Below are 20254 nucleotides of genomic sequence, written 5' to 3'. Positions count from 1 at the left end.
CGAGCCAATCAGAAAGCTGCTTTCGTGGAAAGGTCGCGATCTTTGGCGGACATCTCTCTCAGCCAAGCAGGAAGGGGCCACCTCGACGATGCCGCCGACGGAGCAGCAGGCGCAGGCGCAGCTGAAGGCGGCCGAGATGCTGGAGGAGATGATCAAGTGCACGCACCAGCTGGACGAAATCCTCCAGCGCCTGTGCGCCGCCGACACTTCGGCGGTCGAGGCCCACGAGCGCGCAGACGTCCCCGAGCCGCCGAGCGAAGAGCGCGCGGGGGGAAATGCCTTCCAGGACTGCATCGACAGCGTCGCGGGCGACGACGGCCAGCTGGCGGCGGAGGTGTACGTGCAGGTGGGGCAGTCGCGCCATCGGGTGCTTGTTCAGTTCCGAGCTGACTCCGACTGCTGCGTAGACGATTCGGCGGGCGTTTCGCGCCTCGCGGACGGGGAAGATCGAGATCTCGGCCGCTCCGGTGGACACCGACAGGCTGCGGCGCTCTCTGGACGGCGGCGGGGACCTCGTGCTGCGCTTCGCCAGCTGCACACGCGACACGGCGTTCGCCTTCCCGTCGTTGGCGTGCTCCGATGCTGTCGGGGGCGTTGGAGAGGACGGGGGCTCGACGGAGCGGCCGCTGGCTGCCGCCCCGCCGCCGGAGTTTAACGTCTCGTACAGCGGCTTTCTGTCCAGACTGAGGCAACAGATCGTCGCCTGTGACCACATTGTCCCCGTGGGACGCGCGGACGCTGCTGCACAGCTCGCGTTCTTGCTGCTGGAGGAGCAGCAGCGGTGGCTGCTGGGCGCCATCAGCAACCACTTCCCGTACCGGCGAGAGGCCGTCTACTGGACGCAGGGCAACCGCGTGTGCGAGGTACGCTCTGTGGATGGAGCGGCGTGAGAGTGGTTGACAGTTCTAATGGGAGAGCTCTTGGGCAGGTTCTCGTCCAGGAGACCCAACAGGAAAGTCAGTGGGGACTGCTTGTCCAGTTAAATGTGACGTCTCAGCTGCGAGCTCGAATGAACAAACACACGGCTTCCCCAGCACCTGAAGACCCCGGCGACCCTGCAAATAATCGAGATCCAGGACTATCTTCGTGCACACACTGCATGGTATTTCTCCCCAAGACGCACTATCTTCAGTCGACAGGTGCCGAGTTTCAAGCTTCTATAGCTGTTGAACTTGTTTTGCATGACCCAGAAGAGCAACACAGGGGAGTCAGCGAATTTGCAAACCACGACACAGCCAATTCTAATCGGCAGGGTGAAGTTGGAACTGAAAACATACCAATGGCAGCACAGCTTTCCGAGCTACTTACTGTCTCGCAGTGGGGTACACATGACGATGACCCCACCTCGGACGATAAGACTAGCGCGCGCATAGGGCGTAAGCACAAGGGCGAAAATTGGTTCAAGAAGGTCGAGATTGAAACGGTACGCTTGTCATGAAATCACTACGCGTCATGCTACAAGAACTAACGCATGGGGATTGTGCATGTTAAGCCATTCCCCAGGAACCGCATCGTGCAGGCTGCTTGCGGTCGCTTTCACACACTTTTTCTCAACGACATGGGCTTGGTGTTTGCTTATGGCCACGCGTTGGATGGTGCACTGGGATTGGGGTACGAAGTCAGTGGCTACGTCGCGCAACCAACTCTAGTGGATTTCTTCTTCGACAATTTGATTGTAGTGCAAGATATTGCCTGTGGTGGAGACCAACTGGTCGGAGCCCATTCTGCAGCTGTGAGTCAGGACGGAGGGCTCTTCTCCTGGGGCGTGGGCATTGCACTGGGAAAGGGGACCTTAAGGAGTGCGTCCACACCCCAGCGAATCGATTTACCTCCCGTTGAAATTACTCGTGACGGGAACACCGCCACTATGCCATCAACTGCTACAGCACATTCGGTGTCATGCGGTAGTGGATTTTGCGTGGCGCTGACACGAAACGGTCACGCTTTTTCGTGGGGAAAGTGGAGTGACGGGCGCCTGGGCCTTGGTCGAATACCAATTATCGCCCGAACGTCTCGGAGGCATGGTGGAGGAACAGTGCGGAAGCAATTCCAGTCATTTCAGCTCACGCCAAGACAAATACATAGTGTTTACTCGCCGAAAGTGAGGGTAGTACGCTGTAGGGTGGGTGAAGAAGCACTGTTTACAAAAGTGGTTTGCGGGAATGCCCACTGCGTTGGTCTCACAAAAAGTGGGAGCTTGGTAACTTGGGGACGGGGCAACAATGGTCAACAGGGGCGAGGTGATGCCAGCGATACACTTTCCCCAACAGCGGTATTTCAAGGCAACGGCAAGAGACAGTGGCGTGATGTTGCAGCTGGTGAAAACTTTAGCATGGCTCTCTCGAACGATGGGCAAGTATGGACATGGGGCGCTTGCGGCGGCGCAGTACTTGGTCACGGACTCTACGGCAGCCAGCAAAATGCGCTATTGGCTGAAATCATTCTGCAACGCCACCAAAGTCTCCTTTCGCAACGCAAAAATTCCCCCGTGGCCGCCTCATCGTGTCCGACACTTCCATCAATGAAATGGATGACACCGCACGTGATTCCTTGTTTTGCTACTCCCGACATCCGGATATGCCGAATTAGTGCTGGAACTCAGCATGCTGCAGCCATTTCAGATGCTGGAGACCTATACATGTGGGGAGAAGGGTATTCTAGCACTAATACGGATTGCTCTAAGACCAATCACCTGGATCTCTCAAGCTTGCCGAAACTTGTAAATTCTGGACAACGAGTTGAACAAGACGGATTAGTCGAACAAGATACTGCTGACATAGGAACGCACAGTGTCGAGCACGTGGTGTGTGGTGGCCGCCAGACAATTGCTTTCAGCTCTGGAAGTTTTCTTGCTCGTTCGATGGCCAACCTCTATCGAGAGTCCATATTTCACGCAAAACTTGGCGACGTACACCAAACGACAGCTATAACAGGCGCTGATCTCGTTTTGATGGTCTCAGGTCAGCGTGTTTTGGTACACAAGTTGCTGCTTGCCCAGCGGAGTCCCGTCCTCCGTGAACTCATTCTGGACGAAGAGCAACAACAACAGAACCGCCTCGATGGAGCTGATGGTGATGTAAGCAGTCGTACCGTATCTCGTATGGAATTGCTACTTCCTCGACTACGAGTTGACGTTGCTAGAGCGCTGGTGGAATTTATTTACACGGATAATTTTTCGATAGAGGTGAGCAAGACCTCCATCTATCTAGTGAACGACGTTCTGCGAGCGGCGAAACTCTACAAACTGCCTGGCCTCGCACGACTCTGCCATGAACGTCTTCGTTCAGCATCGCCATCGTCGCTATTTGGTGCATCTACTCCTCATGTGCTCGACGAGATTGATGAGGGCCACGACGAGCTTAGTGACACCGATAGGGAAGGAGATATGGACGGCGAAGACATCGATAGCAGCAATGCTGCTTCTCGCACATTGAATGACGACATGAGATTCGCTTTGAGTGACGTGATATGGGCGGATACAGTGCTGGTGGCGGAAGGGCGACCGATTCCAGTTCATCGATGTATGCTGGTAGCCCGAAGCGAGTATTTTCGAGCAGTACTTACATTCCAGCACTCCACAACCTATGTCAAGGATGGTATGGATGCCGATAAAGCGGTCGTCAACGTCGAAGACACGTACGCAGGAATCGTTCGAGTTCTACGTTTCATTTACTACGATCAGGTCGCACTACCAGCATATAAGGGGGAGATTGCTACAAGGCCGACAACCAACAACACTAGCAGTAGTGAAAACAAAGTAGCAAGTAATGCTGAGGAAGAAGCAAGTGACCAGTTATTGGAGGACCTCGTGGCCGCGGACAAGTACGGACTAGAGCGTATGAAGCGACTGTGCGAGCATGCAATCAATGTGACTCTAGAGAACAGCCTGGAAGTACTAGCGGTGGCCGAGCTAGTGCACGCCGCACACCTGAAGCAGGTCGCAATGCGATTCGTGCAGACACACCTAGCAGCTGTTACAGCTCGTCAAGAGGAATTCCAACGTTTCCAGGAAGACTTCCCACAGCTTTTGGAACAGCTGTACGCCAGTCTTCGCGATGCAAGTCGAGACGAATTTCTTCTACGTGTAAGTAACAGTATTGAGGGTAGGTCGTGCGTTTAAACTAACGAGTTCATTTGCTGGCAGGAATGGCACAAAGACGTTGGATCAAGCTTAGCCGCCCAGCGTGAAGAAGAAGAGCTTGAGTGGGGCAAAAAATCTGCGGTATCCTTCCCATGGATACCTCTAAGCTTGGCTGTGGCGTTCGGCACCATGTTTCTATCCCTGATGCACTCTGAAGAACATGAGTATTCTGCTGTCCCAGCGACCAACCTCGTTGCGATTGTCGCTATCGGCGGAGCTATTACCATGGGGTATCTGTAGAATCGTCCAGGGAGAGTAAGACCTTCAGACATGTATTGAGTATTACACGTAAGACTTGACCAACCAACACAGGCGATCTTTCTGCCAAGGAAGCTTTTACACGTCGCGAACGTAGTGCGACGCAGTGTTCCGAGGGTTACCCGTGAATTCGTCGCGCCAATCCAGCCGAATGCTGTCCATTTTCGCACAAAGTGAGTCTTTCTTGCGCTCTAAGGCGGTCAGCTCTTCATTCTTAATTTGAAACTTCTTCTCGAGAAAATCGAGTTCAGACGTATGGGAAGACCTGTCCCCGGCCCGGACAGCGCTAGCCCAATTGACTCGTTTGGCCTTCAAGTCGTGGCGAACTTCGCCGATTTCGACTTGCTTGAGCTCGATGAGATGCGTCGTTTTCTGCAGATTGAACCGAGTTCTTATCTCGCATTGTAGGCTTTCACATTCCGCCAAATGCTCCTCAACTCGCTTCCAAATACCGCACAGCCCAGTTTCTCCGGTCATCTGCTCCTGACGCTCGATACAAGCCCTAGAGCAAATGTACCCCACTGGAGGTTCGCAATATTTTGCGTCGATGAGCTCGTTGACCTTTTGAATCCACGTTTTGATGGTCTCGAACTGCCCTGGTGACTTTGGCTTGAGCAAACAGAGGTCCCCAACTTCATCTTCATTCGCCTCCGTGGTTTTCAGTCCTGGGTGTGATTTTTTCTCAATTGGGGCTGCAGGTCCCTTACCATTCAGTTGATGTTGCTTGCAGGCCTGTGTCGGCTGTAATTCTTTACCCGTGTTAGACGCAGATTTTTTCTCTTCATCAGATGAGTTGGAATCATCCTCACGTTGAACCTGCCGATGGCGCTTAGAAAGCACTCTGACCTGCGAAAACTTTCTCTTCCCCAGCATCTGCGGCGTCGAATCCAGCTTTGCTGAACTCATTGAATCTTCGTTGTCGACTTGCTCGTCGAAGTCGGGATTCTTACGGCGACGGAGCCAGACGCTTTTCTTTAGCACCGAGTCGAGTATAGCTTTTGACGCGTTGTTGCGTGATGCAAGGATTACGTAATTCATTTGCTCGAGAAAATCTGGGGACGTGTCCATGGTGTTGGCGATATACTCAACGAGCTGGTGACAGTTGTCATAATAGCGATCAAACCCTGCAGCGTCCCCACCAAGGTCTGTTCCAGGCATCGGTGTTCCCAAATCCAAGCTTTTTTCAAAGTCAGCACACACTGAGTTAATAGTTGTATTCATACGCGATCTCAACGACCGCTTCAGGTCGTCCTTGATCTTGTCAACCATTACAACAAGCAGCTTATCAGCACCTTGAGATTTTTCAGAAGTGAGATTGACAGACCATCGCGGAGAAAAAAACACGTAGATAGATGGTAACAGACTTAGCGGTTGTCGTGCTTGATGTTCCAGAGTAGCGCCATAAACCCCACCACTCGGAAGCCGACACTAAGTGCAAGGAGCAGTAATCCGTCTCCAAAAGCCGAACGACCGTGCATACTATAGTTGGTCAGCACTTCCGCCCCTGAACGCGCCAAGCAACTCTGACGTACATGAGATCACTCCGACCTCACTCCAGAACACTTTCATAAGTCCTTCGAAGCCATATTTTAGAGGAGAGAGAAACTCGAGCCAGATCAGATAAACTGGGATGTCCTCCGAGTTGATTAGCAGCCCGGCCAGCAGCACCATGGGCATCAGCAACACGATTCCTATGGTAGGGGCAATGTCAGCTCGCTGACAAATGCATGGAATCATATAGCCGAATCCCACGGCGGCGCTATGTACAAGTATCACGATTATTTGCTGGTACATGTACACAGGCGCGCCGTGGCCGATGCCGATCATGAAGTAGACCGGCACGAAAAACACCATTGGCAGTATAATTTGCATTGGGAGCTCGCTGATGTTCTTCGCCAGATACCATGACGTCACGTGATAAAGCCCGCTTTGGTACTCGCGTGCAATAAGGGTAAGCTCTAAGGGCACCGAGGTGGACTGTCCGTTGGCCGTGATCATTGTTTGGCTGACAACCATGAAGAAGAAGACGCCAACGAAGTTCTGTACTCCAGTCTGACCCAAGTCCAACTGCAAGTATACAAGCCCCACGATAACAGCCGTCATGAAAGACTGCATCATGGAAACCCGAAGCAAGAGCTTATCCCGTAGCAAGCGCACTACATTCCGCTGCAAAAGAACGAGCGTTTGCGAGACACCACCAAGGTGTTTACTTTTACCAGTGAAGCGCGAAGATTGACCTGTTTCAGACGCAGCCAGAGTCATATCCTGGGATTTCTTCCACGAATCAATTAGAGTCTGCACGCGCTGGGCCCCAGCTCGATCGTTCTCGGCGTCTAGTACAGCAAGTTGACGCATGAAATGCTCCGCTGGGTTTGAAAACGCTGGACACGGGTATCCTTGAGAGTTAAAGTAATCGAGGGCATCTTTGGCTGGCCCATCGTACACCACTGAGCCATTCGCCATCAGATACAGCCGATCGAAGCGCGCAAATATGTCCGAGGACGGCTGGTGAATCGTGGTCAGTACAGTCTTCCCCTGTCGAGCGATGCGCTGCAACTGCATCACGACTGACTCGGCCATGAAGCTGTCCAGTCCAGACGTAGGTTCGTCCACAAAGAAGATCAATGGATCGCCCAGAATCTCCGCAGCTAGCGACAACCTCTTCCTCTCTCCACCCGAGATGCTGCGGACGCGAGCACCTCCAATTAATGCGCTCGACACCTTTGCCAGGCCGAATCACGCATGGCCTTGTCAACACGACGCACAACCTCTTCGTTTGAGACGACGTCACCAAGTCGTAGCTTGCCTTGGAAGATCAAGTGTTCCCGAACCGTCAGCGTCTCGTAGAAGAGGTCGTCCTGCACCACGTATGTCATCACCGCCTTCATGTTGGCATTAAGTGTCACCCCGTTCACAGCCACACGACCAGTAGCTCCTCTGTTCCTTCCAGCCAAACAGTCAAGCAGCGACGTCTTGCCCGCCCCCGACGGCCCCATCAGCACCAACAGCTCTCCAGAGCGTGCAGCTCCACTCAAATCGTCCAGAATGGTCTTCTGCTGTGGTCCAGCGGGGTCCTTGCTCACTTTTGTCGTGGACACCTCCACCTTCAGACACAAGTGCTGCCATTCCAGCACACAGGGCATTGGGTCCGAAGGCCTGACGACCAGTGACTCCGGCTCCCGAGTCGAACATCCATCGTCCACTTCGATATCCATTGGCGACTCAATCCGCACGAACACTTCCGGTGAAGGTGGCGGCGAGGACGAGGACGATCGGTTCGACATTTTGGATACCCGAACGCTTGGTTATCTGCGACCGTGGCCGGAAGAACACAAGTGGTAGAGTGGACATGAAGAGAAGGGGGGCAGCCATGTTGGTTCTATGCGTCGTCGTCATAGTGGACAAGATGAGCCAGCTTATTGAGCTAGTGATAAGCCTACGATGTCTCGGTGTCCCTGTGCCGCGAGCTTCTCCATTATGCGACGAGTGTCCGACGCGGCGATGCCCAGATCATTCTCGATCTCGAGGACGCGCTGGGAACCGTCTCGGAAGGTGGCCAACACCCGTCGGCAGGAGGAATTGGCGCTCCATCCTGTGCCGCCACTGAGGTGCCACGCATTGCGCACCATGAGCTCGAACTCGTCGTCGTTGGCGATGCCGGCGCTCAGATCCTTGTAGTACTCGAGGAACTCGTGCCAGGTGATGACTCCGTCGCCGCGTGAATCCGACTGCTCGAAGACAGCCATCATCTCGAGCATTGCGTCGCGTGGCTTCATTCTTCCGCCGAGTACCTCAGGGTGCTGGGAGGCGTCGTACAAGCGCTGCACCTCGTCAATGGTTGCATTTCCATCACCAGAAGTGTCCAAGAGGGCGAAGGCCTTCTTCACGAGCAGGATGCGGCGTTTAACCATCGAACCCTACGCCAACAAAAGAGTCAGGTGCTGGTAAAACGGAATCGGTGTCTGCTAGGTGCGTACCCGAAGTCCACGCATGAGCTCATCAATGGTGATCTTGCCGCTCTGGTCTCGGTCGAAGTAACGGAAGGTGCGCTCCACTTCTTCTGGATCAACGTCGCGAATGCCCAACTGGGCGATACCATCGCGGAACTCCTGACAAGTGGCATGCTTTCGTCAGGTGACAAGCCCGACCGAAGATGTCAAGTAATTCCCAGTGAACGCACCTCTAGCTCGATCATGCCGTTACTGTTCTGATCCATTCGCCGCAGTATGACGCCCAGCGTGCGGATGCCGTTCTTGCCTCCTGCGTCCAGTATGCTTTCGCGTACGTACTCGAGAAGCGACCGAGCTCTTCCGGTTAGCGGTACTCGTCCGGACACTCCAGTGACTGCTCGAGCAAACTCGGCGTAGCTGAGAACCCCGTTTAGATCCGCGTCGTAGCGATCGAAGAGAGCTTCCGTTTCAGCTTGCACCCCGACGAAGTTGAGCGACAGCATCGCACGCGCGAACTCGTCGAAGTCCAGGACGCCTGATCCATCACGGTCGAAGGTGCGGAAGTGCTTAGCCAGCATCGTTGCCTGGCTGTGCTCGTCGCGGTAGCCCGACCGCACCTCGAACATCTCGCGGAGCTTGGCTTCCATCGCATCAACTCTGTCATCGCTCATATTGCCGCGTGCTCGAGTTGAAAAGTACTCGACGGAAGCGTCGCTCTCTGGAGTAACGTACGAATCGGTTTGAGTTTCTAGAAGAACTCTTCTTCTAGCATTTCAAGCACCAGCTCACGAAAACGACACAAGTGAAAGACAGCATTTCCTGTTTCGCTACCTGTGAAAACAAAACGAAAGGATCCAGAAGCATCGTCGGGCAATACGGTATTCACCTGCAATTGTACGACAGATTAACATCAGGCAGGGGCGCGAAAAAGAAGTTACCGGTAGCATAACGCATGCCATTGATCACGATGACTGGGCACGAGGACGTAATCTCCGCGCTATTTACTACTTCTATCCACTTTGGCATCGTTTTCAGCAAAAGTGACCGGATACCCAACGATTCTCATCCTAAAATTTATCCTAGATCGAGCGTTTGTCGTTGGTCGCTTGAAGTTTCACCGACCAAAGCCGAGATTTTATCTCGTGGCACCAGGGTAGTCATTTCTAAATTCGCAGAAGCAAAGCCACCCGTATCGTGTCGAGATGAAGTTTGTCGTCGTCCTCGCTCTAGCTGTCTTCGGGTCCGCCTCTGTCGAAGCAGGCAGACCGCTCACACTCATCGCCGAGCCTGCCTGGGATTCCGCGCCATATTCAGGCGACTCGTCCAGTTCCAGTGCTACGAACTGCCCCACTGCATGCTTTGCTGTGATGAGGCCCGTGTACGATGCCAACGGCGTGAGATATCCGAACGAGTGCGTGATGCGTCGCGAGAAGTGCAAGCAGAAGCCCAAGAGCATGGAGGACATCTTCGCCGAGTACGAAAAGCTCTACCGCAAGCCTTTCGGTGCCGACTCTGGCATTGGCGGTAGTGCCAGCAGCGGCAGCAGTAGCGCTAAGGACAACGACTGTCCATCCTTTTGCTTCGACGTCTACAGGCCCGTTCGCGACGAACAGGGCAATGTGTATTCGAACGAGTGCTACATGAAGCGCACCAAGTGCAGGGCTAAGGAAGAGAAGCTTGACAGAAACTCGTTGCGTGGCATGACGAAGCAGGAATCGAGCTATTACAGGCAACTGCAATGGCTAGAACAATCAAAACGTTGTATCATCTTGGTGGAAAGTAGTGACATCAACCAAGTCTTGAGTAACAAAACTTTTCTTGAGTTTTCCAAGACTTCGACGCGTAACTTGTGTTTTACTCCTGCTTCTCCTGCAGCATCTTCTTGAGCTGCTGGTTCTGCTGGGCCACGTACTTGGCGTTGCTGCCGGCGGCGCGGCGGATCTCCGTCTCCTGCACATCGTCAAAACAATTATTGTGTTATATTTAATAACAAAACAATAATTGAGCTCATTGTCCTCAAATAAATAATTGTACCTCACGCTGGAAGTTGGCGTCGGCGCGGCGCTCCGCCCACTTCATGACGTAGTAGCCACCGATGATGGGCGTCGCGAAGTACACGAGGCCCATGACGCGCTGCCCGTTCTTGGACAGCGGGATGCGCGTGCTGTGGATCTTCTTCTTGAGCGCCTCGTGGCGCTCGCCGAGCTGCCGGAAGAAGTCCATCGTCGCCCTCAAATAGGAAATGACACGCATGGAAACGCCTCAAATTATTTAGCACAATTATGGCCGAATTATGCAGAGTACGGTACTACGTACCACGAAGCGACGCGAGCCGGCTTCAACTTGGTGTCATCGAGATGGAAGGCGAGGACAATGCTGAGGAGCAGTATGCTGCAGGTGAGGATGTGGTTGATAGGCACACAGTAGCATTATCACGTTGCTACTCATGTTGGGTCTGACAATTCTGCTATGAACAGAAGGAAGGTGCATGTATCCGGAAGGCTACGAAGCCAGTAGTTACGCGGACTACTACTACCAGCAGCAAGATGGAGAAGCAGCACAAGACTATAGTTCGCACCATCAGCAAGAGTACAGTGGATACTACTCACAACAAGACTATGATGGGTACTATGATCAGCAAGATCCTTCTGCAGTGGATCCGTACCAGTACAGCTATGACACTGCTGCTTCTGCTGGAGGGTCTGAGGCTCAGGGCTACGAGCATTATGCTACAGGAGAGGGGTATGGAGACGGGCAACAGCTACAAGCAGCGGAGACACAGGAGTCTTACTACGCAGAAGAACACCAGCAGCTGCACCTGGACCAACTCACGGCGGAGCAGACGACCGGGTACTACTACGATGAGGAAGGGAACTTGGTTGGGGTGCCAGAGTCGCCGACGAATGTATTTAGCCAGGAAACATACTGGGAGTCGGGGCAGAACAGCAGCAACGCGCCGTACAGTGGGGATCCGACGGACCCTGGGTCGAAAGAGAGGAGTCCTCAAGATGAGACGGACACCGAAGGTCTGGGAAATACAGATTCAGCTCCCGTTGACCCCGCCGCAGCTGAAGGGTCTGACACTGTAGCAACGCCAGACGGGAAGTCGCCAAAGAAAAAGAAGGCAAGCCCGAATGGTAGAGCTACGTCGCCGTCGAGGAAAAAGGTGAGTTTCTAGACGAAACATGCTGGGATTCCAGTGTTCGTGGCGTCATCCGGTTTGCTGTTTGATACAGAAAACGAAGAAACAGCGAATTCAAAAGAGACAAGAAATGCTAGAAATGGAGGAGGAGGAGCGACTGAGAGCGCAAGAAGTCACAGAAGCCGCAGCTGCTGGTAACAATGCACCAGGAGATACCATTGGCGCTGCCTCCAAAGCGCCGAAACTGTCCAAGAAAAAGACTGGATTCGTGGATCGAGAGAAGGCAAAATTCCAGCTGAAGATGCGTATTGTTAAGGCCATCAAACGAACCCGCATGCCGGTCCAAATCCGAATCCTCCCAACTGTAGCGTTTGCTGAGTGCACGGCTCAGTGCTTACTATCAGTGCTAACTAAACGTGTTTGCTTTTCATGCCGTAGACACGAAAGCATCTGTCGCCGATGGATAAATATTTTGGTAGCTCGAGTGTTGAGTCCATTCTGTCTGACATTTTCTGGGCGGCGATAAAGGGGGATATCGGGCGAGTGAGGCATCTCGTCGAAATTGAGGGTGAAAGCCCGACAGACAGCCAGCTCGACCCATGGAATGTAAGCACCTCCATTTAAGCTTGCTTTTGCTGCTCAAATCTACTTCCCTGACAAACCGCGTGTGTCTGAAGCTTCATCAAACCCCATTACACTGGTAAGTGGTTAGTCAGAGAAAACAATTGTGAAATGTTGTAACTAACGGTCAGATGTTCCAGGGCAGCAAAGGGTGGATCCGTGCCAGTTGTCAATTATTTATTGGCTGCGGGCGCCAGTCCAAGGTGCTTGGATGAAAACGGCAGTTTACCTTTGTACGCAATGAACGTTAGGGGGGGGGGGTCTTCATTTCGGTTTACTAAAGATTTCGCTCATCCACACCCTAGACATTTGTCGTGTTGGGCCGGCCACGTCGATGCTAGTATAGTGCTGCTGCGGTCCTCTGACGTAAAAGATCTTTATGTACAGGACTACGACGTACGTGTTTGCTAGTGTCACAGAAGCTATAGGCTTTGATACTGATAATATGCTTATTGGGGGATGTACTCAACAGGCCGCGATGTGTCCGCTTGACTGGGTGAACGTCCGAGGCCATACCAATCTGCTGAAAGCAATCGAAAGGGTAATGAAAACGTGGATGGGTTTACTCGGTAGCTAAGGCTTAACTTGCTGTTTGTTTTGCTAATGATCTCAGTACCAAGACTCTTTATGGTTGCCCAAGTTCGTAGAAGACCTTATCCGCGGAATTGTGCGATACAAGATTAAAATCTTCAAGGAGCCACCGAAAAAGCCCCCGAAGGCAATAGCAAAAGCGCAAAACGCTGCCGTTAACGATGTGGCGAAGGCTGAACCTGCTACTGCAAGTCAAGCAACTGCGGACAGCAAATCGACTGAAAAGCCAGCTGACGGTGAAGCGACGAATGCTGCAACCAAGGATTCCCCGCCTAAGAAATCGTTGTTCAAACGTGCCAACATCGAAACGGAAGATCGAAAACGTGCCAAGGAAGCCAAACAGACATCATAAAAATCCCTGGGTTAGCTTAAAGATGAATGACATCCATTCGTGTACGTCTAAGCCACATTCTCTCTTCAAAGCAGCTCAGTCTCGCTCACAGATGAGTTTGCCAAACGATAGAATAAGGACTGAGGATTCTGTGCCAGCTCTTTCGGATCCCCGCTTTCAGCTATGCGGCCATTATCGAGTAACAATATTCGGTCGCAGTGCATGATAGTTTGGATGCGATGAGCCACAGTCAGAACAGTAGACGCCGTGAACTCGGACGCAATAGCCTGTACACACAGCCAACCGGTTGAAGAATTAGAATAACACAAATATCAATGGCATACCGGAACACGAACCTCTGAAATGGCACGCTCGGTCTCATGATCGATAGAGGCTGTAGCTTCATCGATACAGAGAACCTTTGATGGGCGCAGCAGTGCTCGCGCAATGCAGAGCAGCTGGGCCTGGCCCTGGCTAAACGTCGCTGCTTGTTCATCAGCGCCACCTCCTATGGCAGTATCCAGACCACAATCTAGCTTCGCGATAGCATTTGCGAGACTGCCACATTTACGTAGTACTGTCCAGAGTTGCTCGTCGTCAAGTACCCCACTAGGATCCAGATTTGAGCGAACAGTACCAGAGAATAATACCACATCTTGGGGGATATAGGTTAGTCGTGACCGCAGGTCTTGCAGTCCAAGCGAGTCCAGGGACACGTTGTCGATCTTAATACTACCGCTACGCTCCCATGGGACAGCTCGGAACAGTGCATTTAATAGCGTAGACTTCCCAGCTCCTGTACGGCCGCAGATGCCGATCTTTTGACCAGCAGGAATCTCGCACGTGACATATTTAAGGGCTGGCGTCGCCACTCGTGGGCCAACCCACTCCCATTCTGCATCACCAAACTTGTCATGCTGCTCACCACTTCGAGTTGGAGGACCGTACGTCACTGTCAGAGCCTTTATCGAAATGTGCCCAGCTGTAGGCCAAAAGTACGGTATCTCATTCGACTTTGTGGTGTCTCCAGTTCCAATGACAGTCTCCTCAGGCTCCAAGTCCGCGTACTCTTTGACACGCTCAACAGCAATCATCTGACGCTCGGTGTCCACGAAGCTGTTGAGAATCGAGTTCAGCTTTCCCACAATTGGCAAAGCGTACGTAAGTGTAAGCCCGAGGATACCGGGGTTCACAGTTCCGGTGAGATTGAAGTCAGCCACAGCAAACACCGCAACGAACGACGTGACGCACACACCCAGCATATCAAGGCGCAATCCAAACCAAGCGCCAGTCGTTGAGCTGAGGAACGAGACTCGCTGACTGCGATTCAAGCACAATTCATAGCTGTGAGCATAGTGTTGCTGTTTGTGTGCTGCACGAATCACAGGGAGACCGTCTAAGGTATCGGTGAACATGGCCAGCAGTGGGGATTGCGTTGCTGCATCGAGTCGCTTGAGGTGGCGCGAGCTCGGACGATAATCTCGCTGCAAGTGGAAGTATAGCACGCTCAAAGGGACGAGCAGTACCAGCACCAAGCGGTTTCCGTAAAACAGAATGACAAGTGCGCCCACCACGTCCGCTGCATCTTTCAGGAAAATGTTAAGGATGAACGGCAGTGACTCATCAACAGCATACGTATCTCCGCTCAGTCTGTTGAGCACCCGGCCGGTAGGTGTACGCTCAAAGAATCGAAGCGGGGCGGCGAACACGCTGTGTACCAGTTTGTTATACGTGGCGCGTGCTGCACAAAGGCCGCCGTACGCAAAGAGAAACGACCGGAAAAACACAGCGGCAATGTTCGCTCCAGTGATGTACAGCAGAACCATTGCAAACTCGTGCGGGGTGATCGAATGTTTGCCGTTCGTATACACGGCGATCCACCAATCGAGAGAATTTCGTGAGACCTGCATGGTTGCTACTGCCAGCAAAATCACGACCGAGAGGTCCCAGCCTACAGACTGTGAGTAGGCTTTCCACACGTGCCAGCCTACTACTCCAGATTCACGGTGTTCCTCTTCATCCTCCTGAGGCGTCAACTCATCCTGCTTTGCCGCCGTTGAATCCGCTTCATCTTCACCCTCGTTGATCTTCTTCTCCGTTTCCTCGTCTGACTTTGATGTGGGATCGTCGTCGGAACTATTCTCCGATCGGTCACCAAGATGGGAGATCTTCAGCAATGCCATCAAACGACTGGGCGGGTCCTGTGCCTTCAAACTGTTGTAAGTTCCTTGCTCAACGATGGTTCCTTCATCCATGACGACGACTTGCGCATCCGTAGGGAAAAGAGGCAGGAGATGCAGCGAGTGCGTCACGATAACTACAGCAGCGTCTTCAGGAAATAAGCTGGAACCCGACATGAAACAGTTCGTGACCACTTTGCTTGCTGTAGTCATATCCAGACCGCTCAGTGGATCGTCCAACAAGTAAAGGTTTGCTCGTTGGTAAAGGGCTCGAGCGAGATTGATTCTAGCACGCTGGCCCCCACTGAAGTTACTGCCGCTCTCAGAGACATTACATGGTGGCCTCATGCTGCTGAGATCCACGTTAAGCTCGCAAGCTCGAACAACTCGTTCATATCGGGCGTTATCAACACGGCCTCCTCCACTACCAAAGTCACCGTCTTCATCGTTGCACAAACATACATTTGCTTGAACACTACCACGGAAGAGCCAGGGACTTTGTGGGGCATACGAGCAATACGCGGAATTTTGGACCGTTGCGTTGCTCGATCGCTGCGGCATTTCGCCCAACAACGCGAGTAACAAGGACGATTTCCCCGCGCCTATAGGGCCGCACACGACGTACGTCGACCCTGTTTTCAACTCCAGCTCGTTAATACGCAACACGAAGGGATTAGTCATTCGTGAGGGTGATAGCGGAGTATCCCTTGCCAACAGAGGGGTATCTGCGTAGGATCCATCGTCTCCTTCGCTGCTGTCAGCCTTAGACATGCTCCACCTGAACTCGCAATCGCGTATAGTCACAATTCCATCGCCGTTTCTTGTCGATCCTGAAGCTGCAGAAGGAGGCTCATAGCTGTCCGTGATCTTACTAATCGAGCTGTTGGTCCCTACTTCTTTATCGAAGAGGAAGCCGCGAATACGCAGTGCCGATACTCGCGCCTCGAGGAACCCATTAATGATCCACGGGAAGTAGTTCATAGGGAAGATCAGGCGATCTAAGAGAGCTATCGCTGTGAAGGCATCTGCAGCCGAGATATCTCGCCCTGAAAAGACCGCGGTGGCAAATACTGAGACCTGGACAATCACCGGTGTAGAGGCCCAAAAGAACACGCAGAAGGCATCCAAGTACTTGCGCACTTGCAGCCTCCCCATTTCGAGTGAACGGCTCTTACTCATTGCCTCGAGCCTAGATATCACCCACCCTAGTAACTTCAGCGTGCGAATCGCCTTCAAACTTTCGGCTGCAAGACCAACTCGCTCATCACGGAAGTGCATCATGTCCGCAGTAACCTGCTGGATCTTCCGCCCCAATACAGTTTGCAGCGGTAGCATCACAGCCAGGACAGCTACACCCGCAACGAAGGCAACCGAGACCGCCTTGCTCAGCAAAATGAGGGCCACTGCAATCTCTGCTGGAATCAACACCATGTCGAACAAAGTGCTGGGCATGCCAATAATGCGCCCAACATCAACGGACAGCAGATTCGTGATCCGGCCCAGCCCTCCAGCCCGCCTCTTTCCCTGTCCTGACAGTTGCAGGGTGCGCGCGTAGATCGCAGATACTAAACCCGCCCGCACTCGCAAGTCGAACCTCTTCCATGCGAGGTTGTACTGCGTCCCGGACACTGCCGACAGAATGGATCTCGCCACCATCGCCGATGCGAGATAGTAGCCTTTCGAGAGCGACGGGCTCGATGACCCAGCCCAATCCAAGAAGAGCTTGAGCAGCAAAGGACTCGCCAGTCCAATAGCTTTGTTAGCAGTCGACCACACGGCGAACACCATCACATCGGCGCCGTACAAACGCCGCGATACGCGCAAAAACGATCTCTCCGAGGGTCGATACTCGCTAAACTCCCGCTGCAGTTCGCTCTCAAACAACTTCGCAGCGACTGCCGTGTCGTCGCGAACAGGAAGGTTCGGCACGTCCTCCATCTCCAGCTTGCGCTTCTTCCCCAGCGCGATGAACGGCGAGATCCAATGGTACGAGAACTGCGAGAGCCATCCAACTCGGTCCAGGGGGCTCTCCATCGCCTGCTTCTTGCCTTGAATCTCCAACACCTCGTACACCCCTCCCTCTTCGCTTCTCTTTCGATACACCAGCACCCGAAGTACTGCAAACGCTGCCACTGCCGCTGCGGCCACAGCCTTCCAACGCACGAGCGTCACCACCAAGAGATCCGACTCGAGTCTCTCCCCGTTCATCACGAGCTCCTCCACGCCACCCAGCACCACGAACAGCGCGACGAGCTTGCTGCTTCCCTGGTGCTGTAGGAACTCGAGAAGAACCCCCGCTGCGTAGAAGCCCCAGGCCGTCGTCGCGACGCTCGCGCCGACCACCAGCGACGCCGACGAGTGGTGCAGCGTGGCAACCCCCGCCACAGCCACGGAACAGGCCGCAGCGCCCATGACCAGCAGCAATTGCAGCACGAACAGCACGGCGTCCAGCTCAGACCAGCAGCTCAACCCCCGCATCCTGCCCCCCGCGAGCTGCAGCACCCGCCCCATGCACAGCAGCAGAAGTACCAACTGGGACCCTGCGCATTGACACATTTGATCACATTTTAACTGAGACCGTGCAGTGATTCTGAAGTAGTTGGTGCATTGAGGGCGCTCGCACCTTGCAGAGCGACGAGCTGTGTGCATTGCGCAGTCGACAGCGCCGAGCCGTTGAGCTCCACGCAGTAGGCGGACAGCAGCCGCATTGCGTTAGCGAAGATCTGCGATCCAAATCCGACTGATGATGTGCTGTACCGGGTCAACTATTGGTACATCCCAAGGATGGTGGGCATGCTACACTTGTGCTTCTACGTCGAGGCAGAAGCCTTCAGGTGAATGAATATACGTACACAGGACTGTGTTGTGTTAGTGACTACGGAGCTCGGTAGTGTTGCATACCCGCTCGCCTCGGATGGTTCGCAGTCGAGGTAGGGCTTGAACGCCGCGCTGGCATGCTCGGAATGGTCGGTGAAGTCGACTGGAGCGTTGTTGTTGTTGCTGCTGCTGCTGCTGCCGCTGTGGAGGTGCGATAACCTCAGCAGCGGGGTGAGTAGAGCACAGCTGAAGATGAAGATCGACATGTAGAACAGCCCCGTGTTGTATGAACCCGTGACGCGGAAAATGACGCCGAACAGAGCGCCGCCCATGTTGCCCCCTGCGCCGACCAAGCCGTTGACAGTGCCCGTGTGGTGCTCGTTCAGGTACGGGACGATGCCGTAGGTCGAGCCACCCGTGGCCTGCGCCACGACAGCAACTGCCACGTAGAGCGCGATGCACAGACCAAGCGAGTGCGATCGACTGAGCGCCATCACAAAGGCCCCGAGCACGCACAGCAGCGTGAACTGCACGTACTGCCGGCCGCGCATGCCCAGTCGGCGGTTGAGATGTACCGCCAGTGCGCCATCCGCGCCAAGCGCGCGGGCTTCGACGGCGTGGAGGTGCACGGCGCCAACGGCTACCTCGTCGACCAGTTCCTGCAGTCGGCTACGAACCAGCGCACGACAAGTACGGCGGATCGTTCGAGAACCGCTACCGCTTCCTCCACGAGGTTGTGGAGGCCCTGAAGACGGTGTACCCCGCCGGACGCATTGGCGTGCGTCTGTCACCCAACGGTGTCTTCGGTTGGACGTCAAGCCTCCCACCGCGCGCGCGAACAAGTTCATCAGTCCGAAGGAAGACGCCACCGTGGCCGCGCTCGTCTTGGACAGCAGCGAGCAGAACATGCTGTCGGTGCAGCCCTTCCTGGTGAACTCCTTGTAGAAGTAGAGCGCGCCCATGTTGTTGAGTTGCAGCTCGGTGCCGAAGCACGCCGCGTAGTGCGCGATCATAACGAGCACGTTCCGGTCGGACAGCACGATTTTGAACGAATCCAACAGGCTCGGAGGCTTTTTGCCGTCGCTGTTCGCGTTGTCGGCCTGCCGTTTCTTGCTCATGAGCTCCTGGAAGTCCCCCGTGGGGCAGCTATCCACGACGAAGTGGATCACCACACCCATAGTGATCATCAGCACCGCCGGCAGCGCGATCGTGATGCGCCAGCCCAAGTCGTCCGAGACGTAGCCACTTGACGTGGTGGCTTGGAATACGAACGGCAGGAGCAGGAATGCGAAGCCGATGCCCGAGAGTCCGAGGCCGCCCGTGATAGCGTTGGCCGCACCAGCCACGTTGCGAGCGAACGTGATGGTGGTCCATGACTGACTCGTGACGAAGACGCAGCCCACCAGTCCGACGAAGAACCTCACCGCCAGCAGCGTCGTGGCCGAGTTCACGAACGCAGCGCAGAAAATCGGGATAGCTCCGAGCCACAGCACGGCGCTCTGCACCGCCTGAGGGCCGTACATGTCCAGCAATGGACCCGACGCGATCCGAGAGAAGATGGTGCTGGCTGTGCTGGCGATGTCGGAGTTGAGCACCTGGCCGTCCGTGAGGTTGAGTTGCGTCTTGATCACCGGCATGAGCGGCGGGATGGCGTACCAGCCAAAGAAGCCCGTGATAGCCGACATCCACGACAGGTAGAAGATGCGCATGTGCGGCCGCAACATACTACCGGGCTTGATGCTCGTGGCTCGGTCGAACTGCATGGGGTCCACCGGCAGGTCGTAGTGTTGCTCATCCGTGGCCTCGACTTGTCGGTTCGCCTGGACGAACACGCAGCATGGAGACTCGCCGGGCGATGGCAACCGGGACGAGAGCTCCCGGACTCGAGGCGTCAATTGCATTGAGCTCAGCGACAGCTTTCGTGAGGGTGTGGAGCTCAACAGCTCCATTGCTGCTATGATAGCTGGCGTCTTGGGCTTTCGAGGACAATTTCCGAGTGAGCTTCTGTTGCGACGCGAAAGTCGAAAGGAACGGGTAAGTGGACGATCAACGCCGCTGCAATATCGGATGACTCAGACAAGGTAGAGTGTGGCGTCGCGTGCCGTTCAGCTCGTGCACCAGATTGCACTTCACTTCAACGTAGGTCGGTAACGTGTCGCCACGCGCACAACACGAGGCATCATACCATATCATAGAACAGGTGGCTGTCCTTGCCTCTCACCC

The 20254-nt window shown here is 54.2% G+C and overlaps 6 protein-coding genes across 6 annotated transcripts; 2 read left to right on the top strand and 4 right to left on the bottom strand.

The window, feature by feature from the left end:
- Positions 1–88: 88 nt before the first annotated feature.
- On the top strand, positions 89–4381 carry IUM83_18867 (putative transmembrane protein; the record flags this gene model as incomplete). Its single annotated transcript, XM_067943888.1, has 7 exons — positions 89–346; positions 408–863; positions 929–1423; positions 1493–1799; positions 2961–3098; positions 3183–4084; positions 4145–4381. 7 exons carry the CDS (start codon positions 89–91, stop codon positions 4379–4381), a joined length of 2793 nt encoding a protein of 930 aa, XP_067783927.1.
- Positions 4382–4477: 96 nt separating this feature from the next.
- IUM83_18866 (ABC transporter-like protein) lies at positions 4478–7683 on the bottom strand (the record flags this gene model as incomplete). The annotated part of the gene is made up of 5 exons (XM_067943887.1): positions 4478–5491; positions 5539–5576; positions 5692–5827; positions 5948–7047; positions 7140–7683. 5 exons carry the CDS (start codon positions 7681–7683, stop codon positions 4478–4480), a joined length of 2832 nt encoding a protein of 943 aa, XP_067783928.1.
- A 132-nt stretch (positions 7684–7815) lies between these two features.
- Positions 7816–8996, bottom strand: IUM83_18865 (putative calcyphosin; the record flags this gene model as incomplete). The annotated part of the gene is made up of 3 exons (XM_067943886.1): positions 7816–8316; positions 8377–8508; positions 8580–8996. The coding sequence occupies 3 exons, from the start codon at positions 8994–8996 to the stop codon at positions 7816–7818; spliced, it is 1050 nt and encodes a 349-aa protein (XP_067783925.1).
- A 1207-nt stretch (positions 8997–10203) lies between these two features.
- Positions 10204–10572, bottom strand: IUM83_18864 (uncharacterized protein; the record flags this gene model as incomplete). The annotated part of the gene is made up of 2 exons (XM_067943885.1): positions 10204–10299; positions 10384–10572. The coding sequence occupies 2 exons, from the start codon at positions 10570–10572 to the stop codon at positions 10204–10206; spliced, it is 285 nt and encodes a 94-aa protein (XP_067783926.1).
- A 134-nt stretch (positions 10573–10706) lies between these two features.
- On the top strand, positions 10707–13055 carry IUM83_18863 (uncharacterized protein; the record flags this gene model as incomplete). Its single annotated transcript, XM_067943884.1, has 10 exons — positions 10707–10746; positions 10827–11375; positions 11448–11515; positions 11586–11855; positions 11930–12097; positions 12169–12191; positions 12253–12345; positions 12418–12508; positions 12585–12653; positions 12726–13055. The coding sequence occupies 10 exons, from the start codon at positions 10707–10709 to the stop codon at positions 13053–13055; spliced, it is 1701 nt and encodes a 566-aa protein (XP_067783923.1).
- Positions 13056–13120: 65 nt separating this feature from the next.
- On the bottom strand, positions 13121–19980 carry IUM83_18862 (multidrug resistance protein ABC superfamily; the record flags this gene model as incomplete). The annotated part of the gene is made up of 5 exons (XM_067943883.1): positions 13121–13321; positions 13391–17754; positions 17838–17979; positions 18067–18567; positions 18859–19980. The coding sequence occupies 5 exons, from the start codon at positions 19978–19980 to the stop codon at positions 13121–13123; spliced, it is 6330 nt and encodes a 2109-aa protein (XP_067783924.1).
- Positions 19981–20254: the final 274 nt, after the last annotated feature.

The sequence above is a fragment of the Phytophthora cinnamomi genome (assembly GCF_018691715.1).
Source record: "Phytophthora cinnamomi strain GKB4 chromosome Unknown Contig94, whole genome shotgun sequence".
In the NCBI taxonomy this organism is placed as follows: domain Eukaryota; phylum Oomycota; class Peronosporomycetes; order Peronosporales; family Peronosporaceae; genus Phytophthora; species Phytophthora cinnamomi.
The sequence above is the reverse complement of the archived record's forward strand: the minus strand, read 5'-3'. Positions and strand labels throughout refer to the sequence as shown.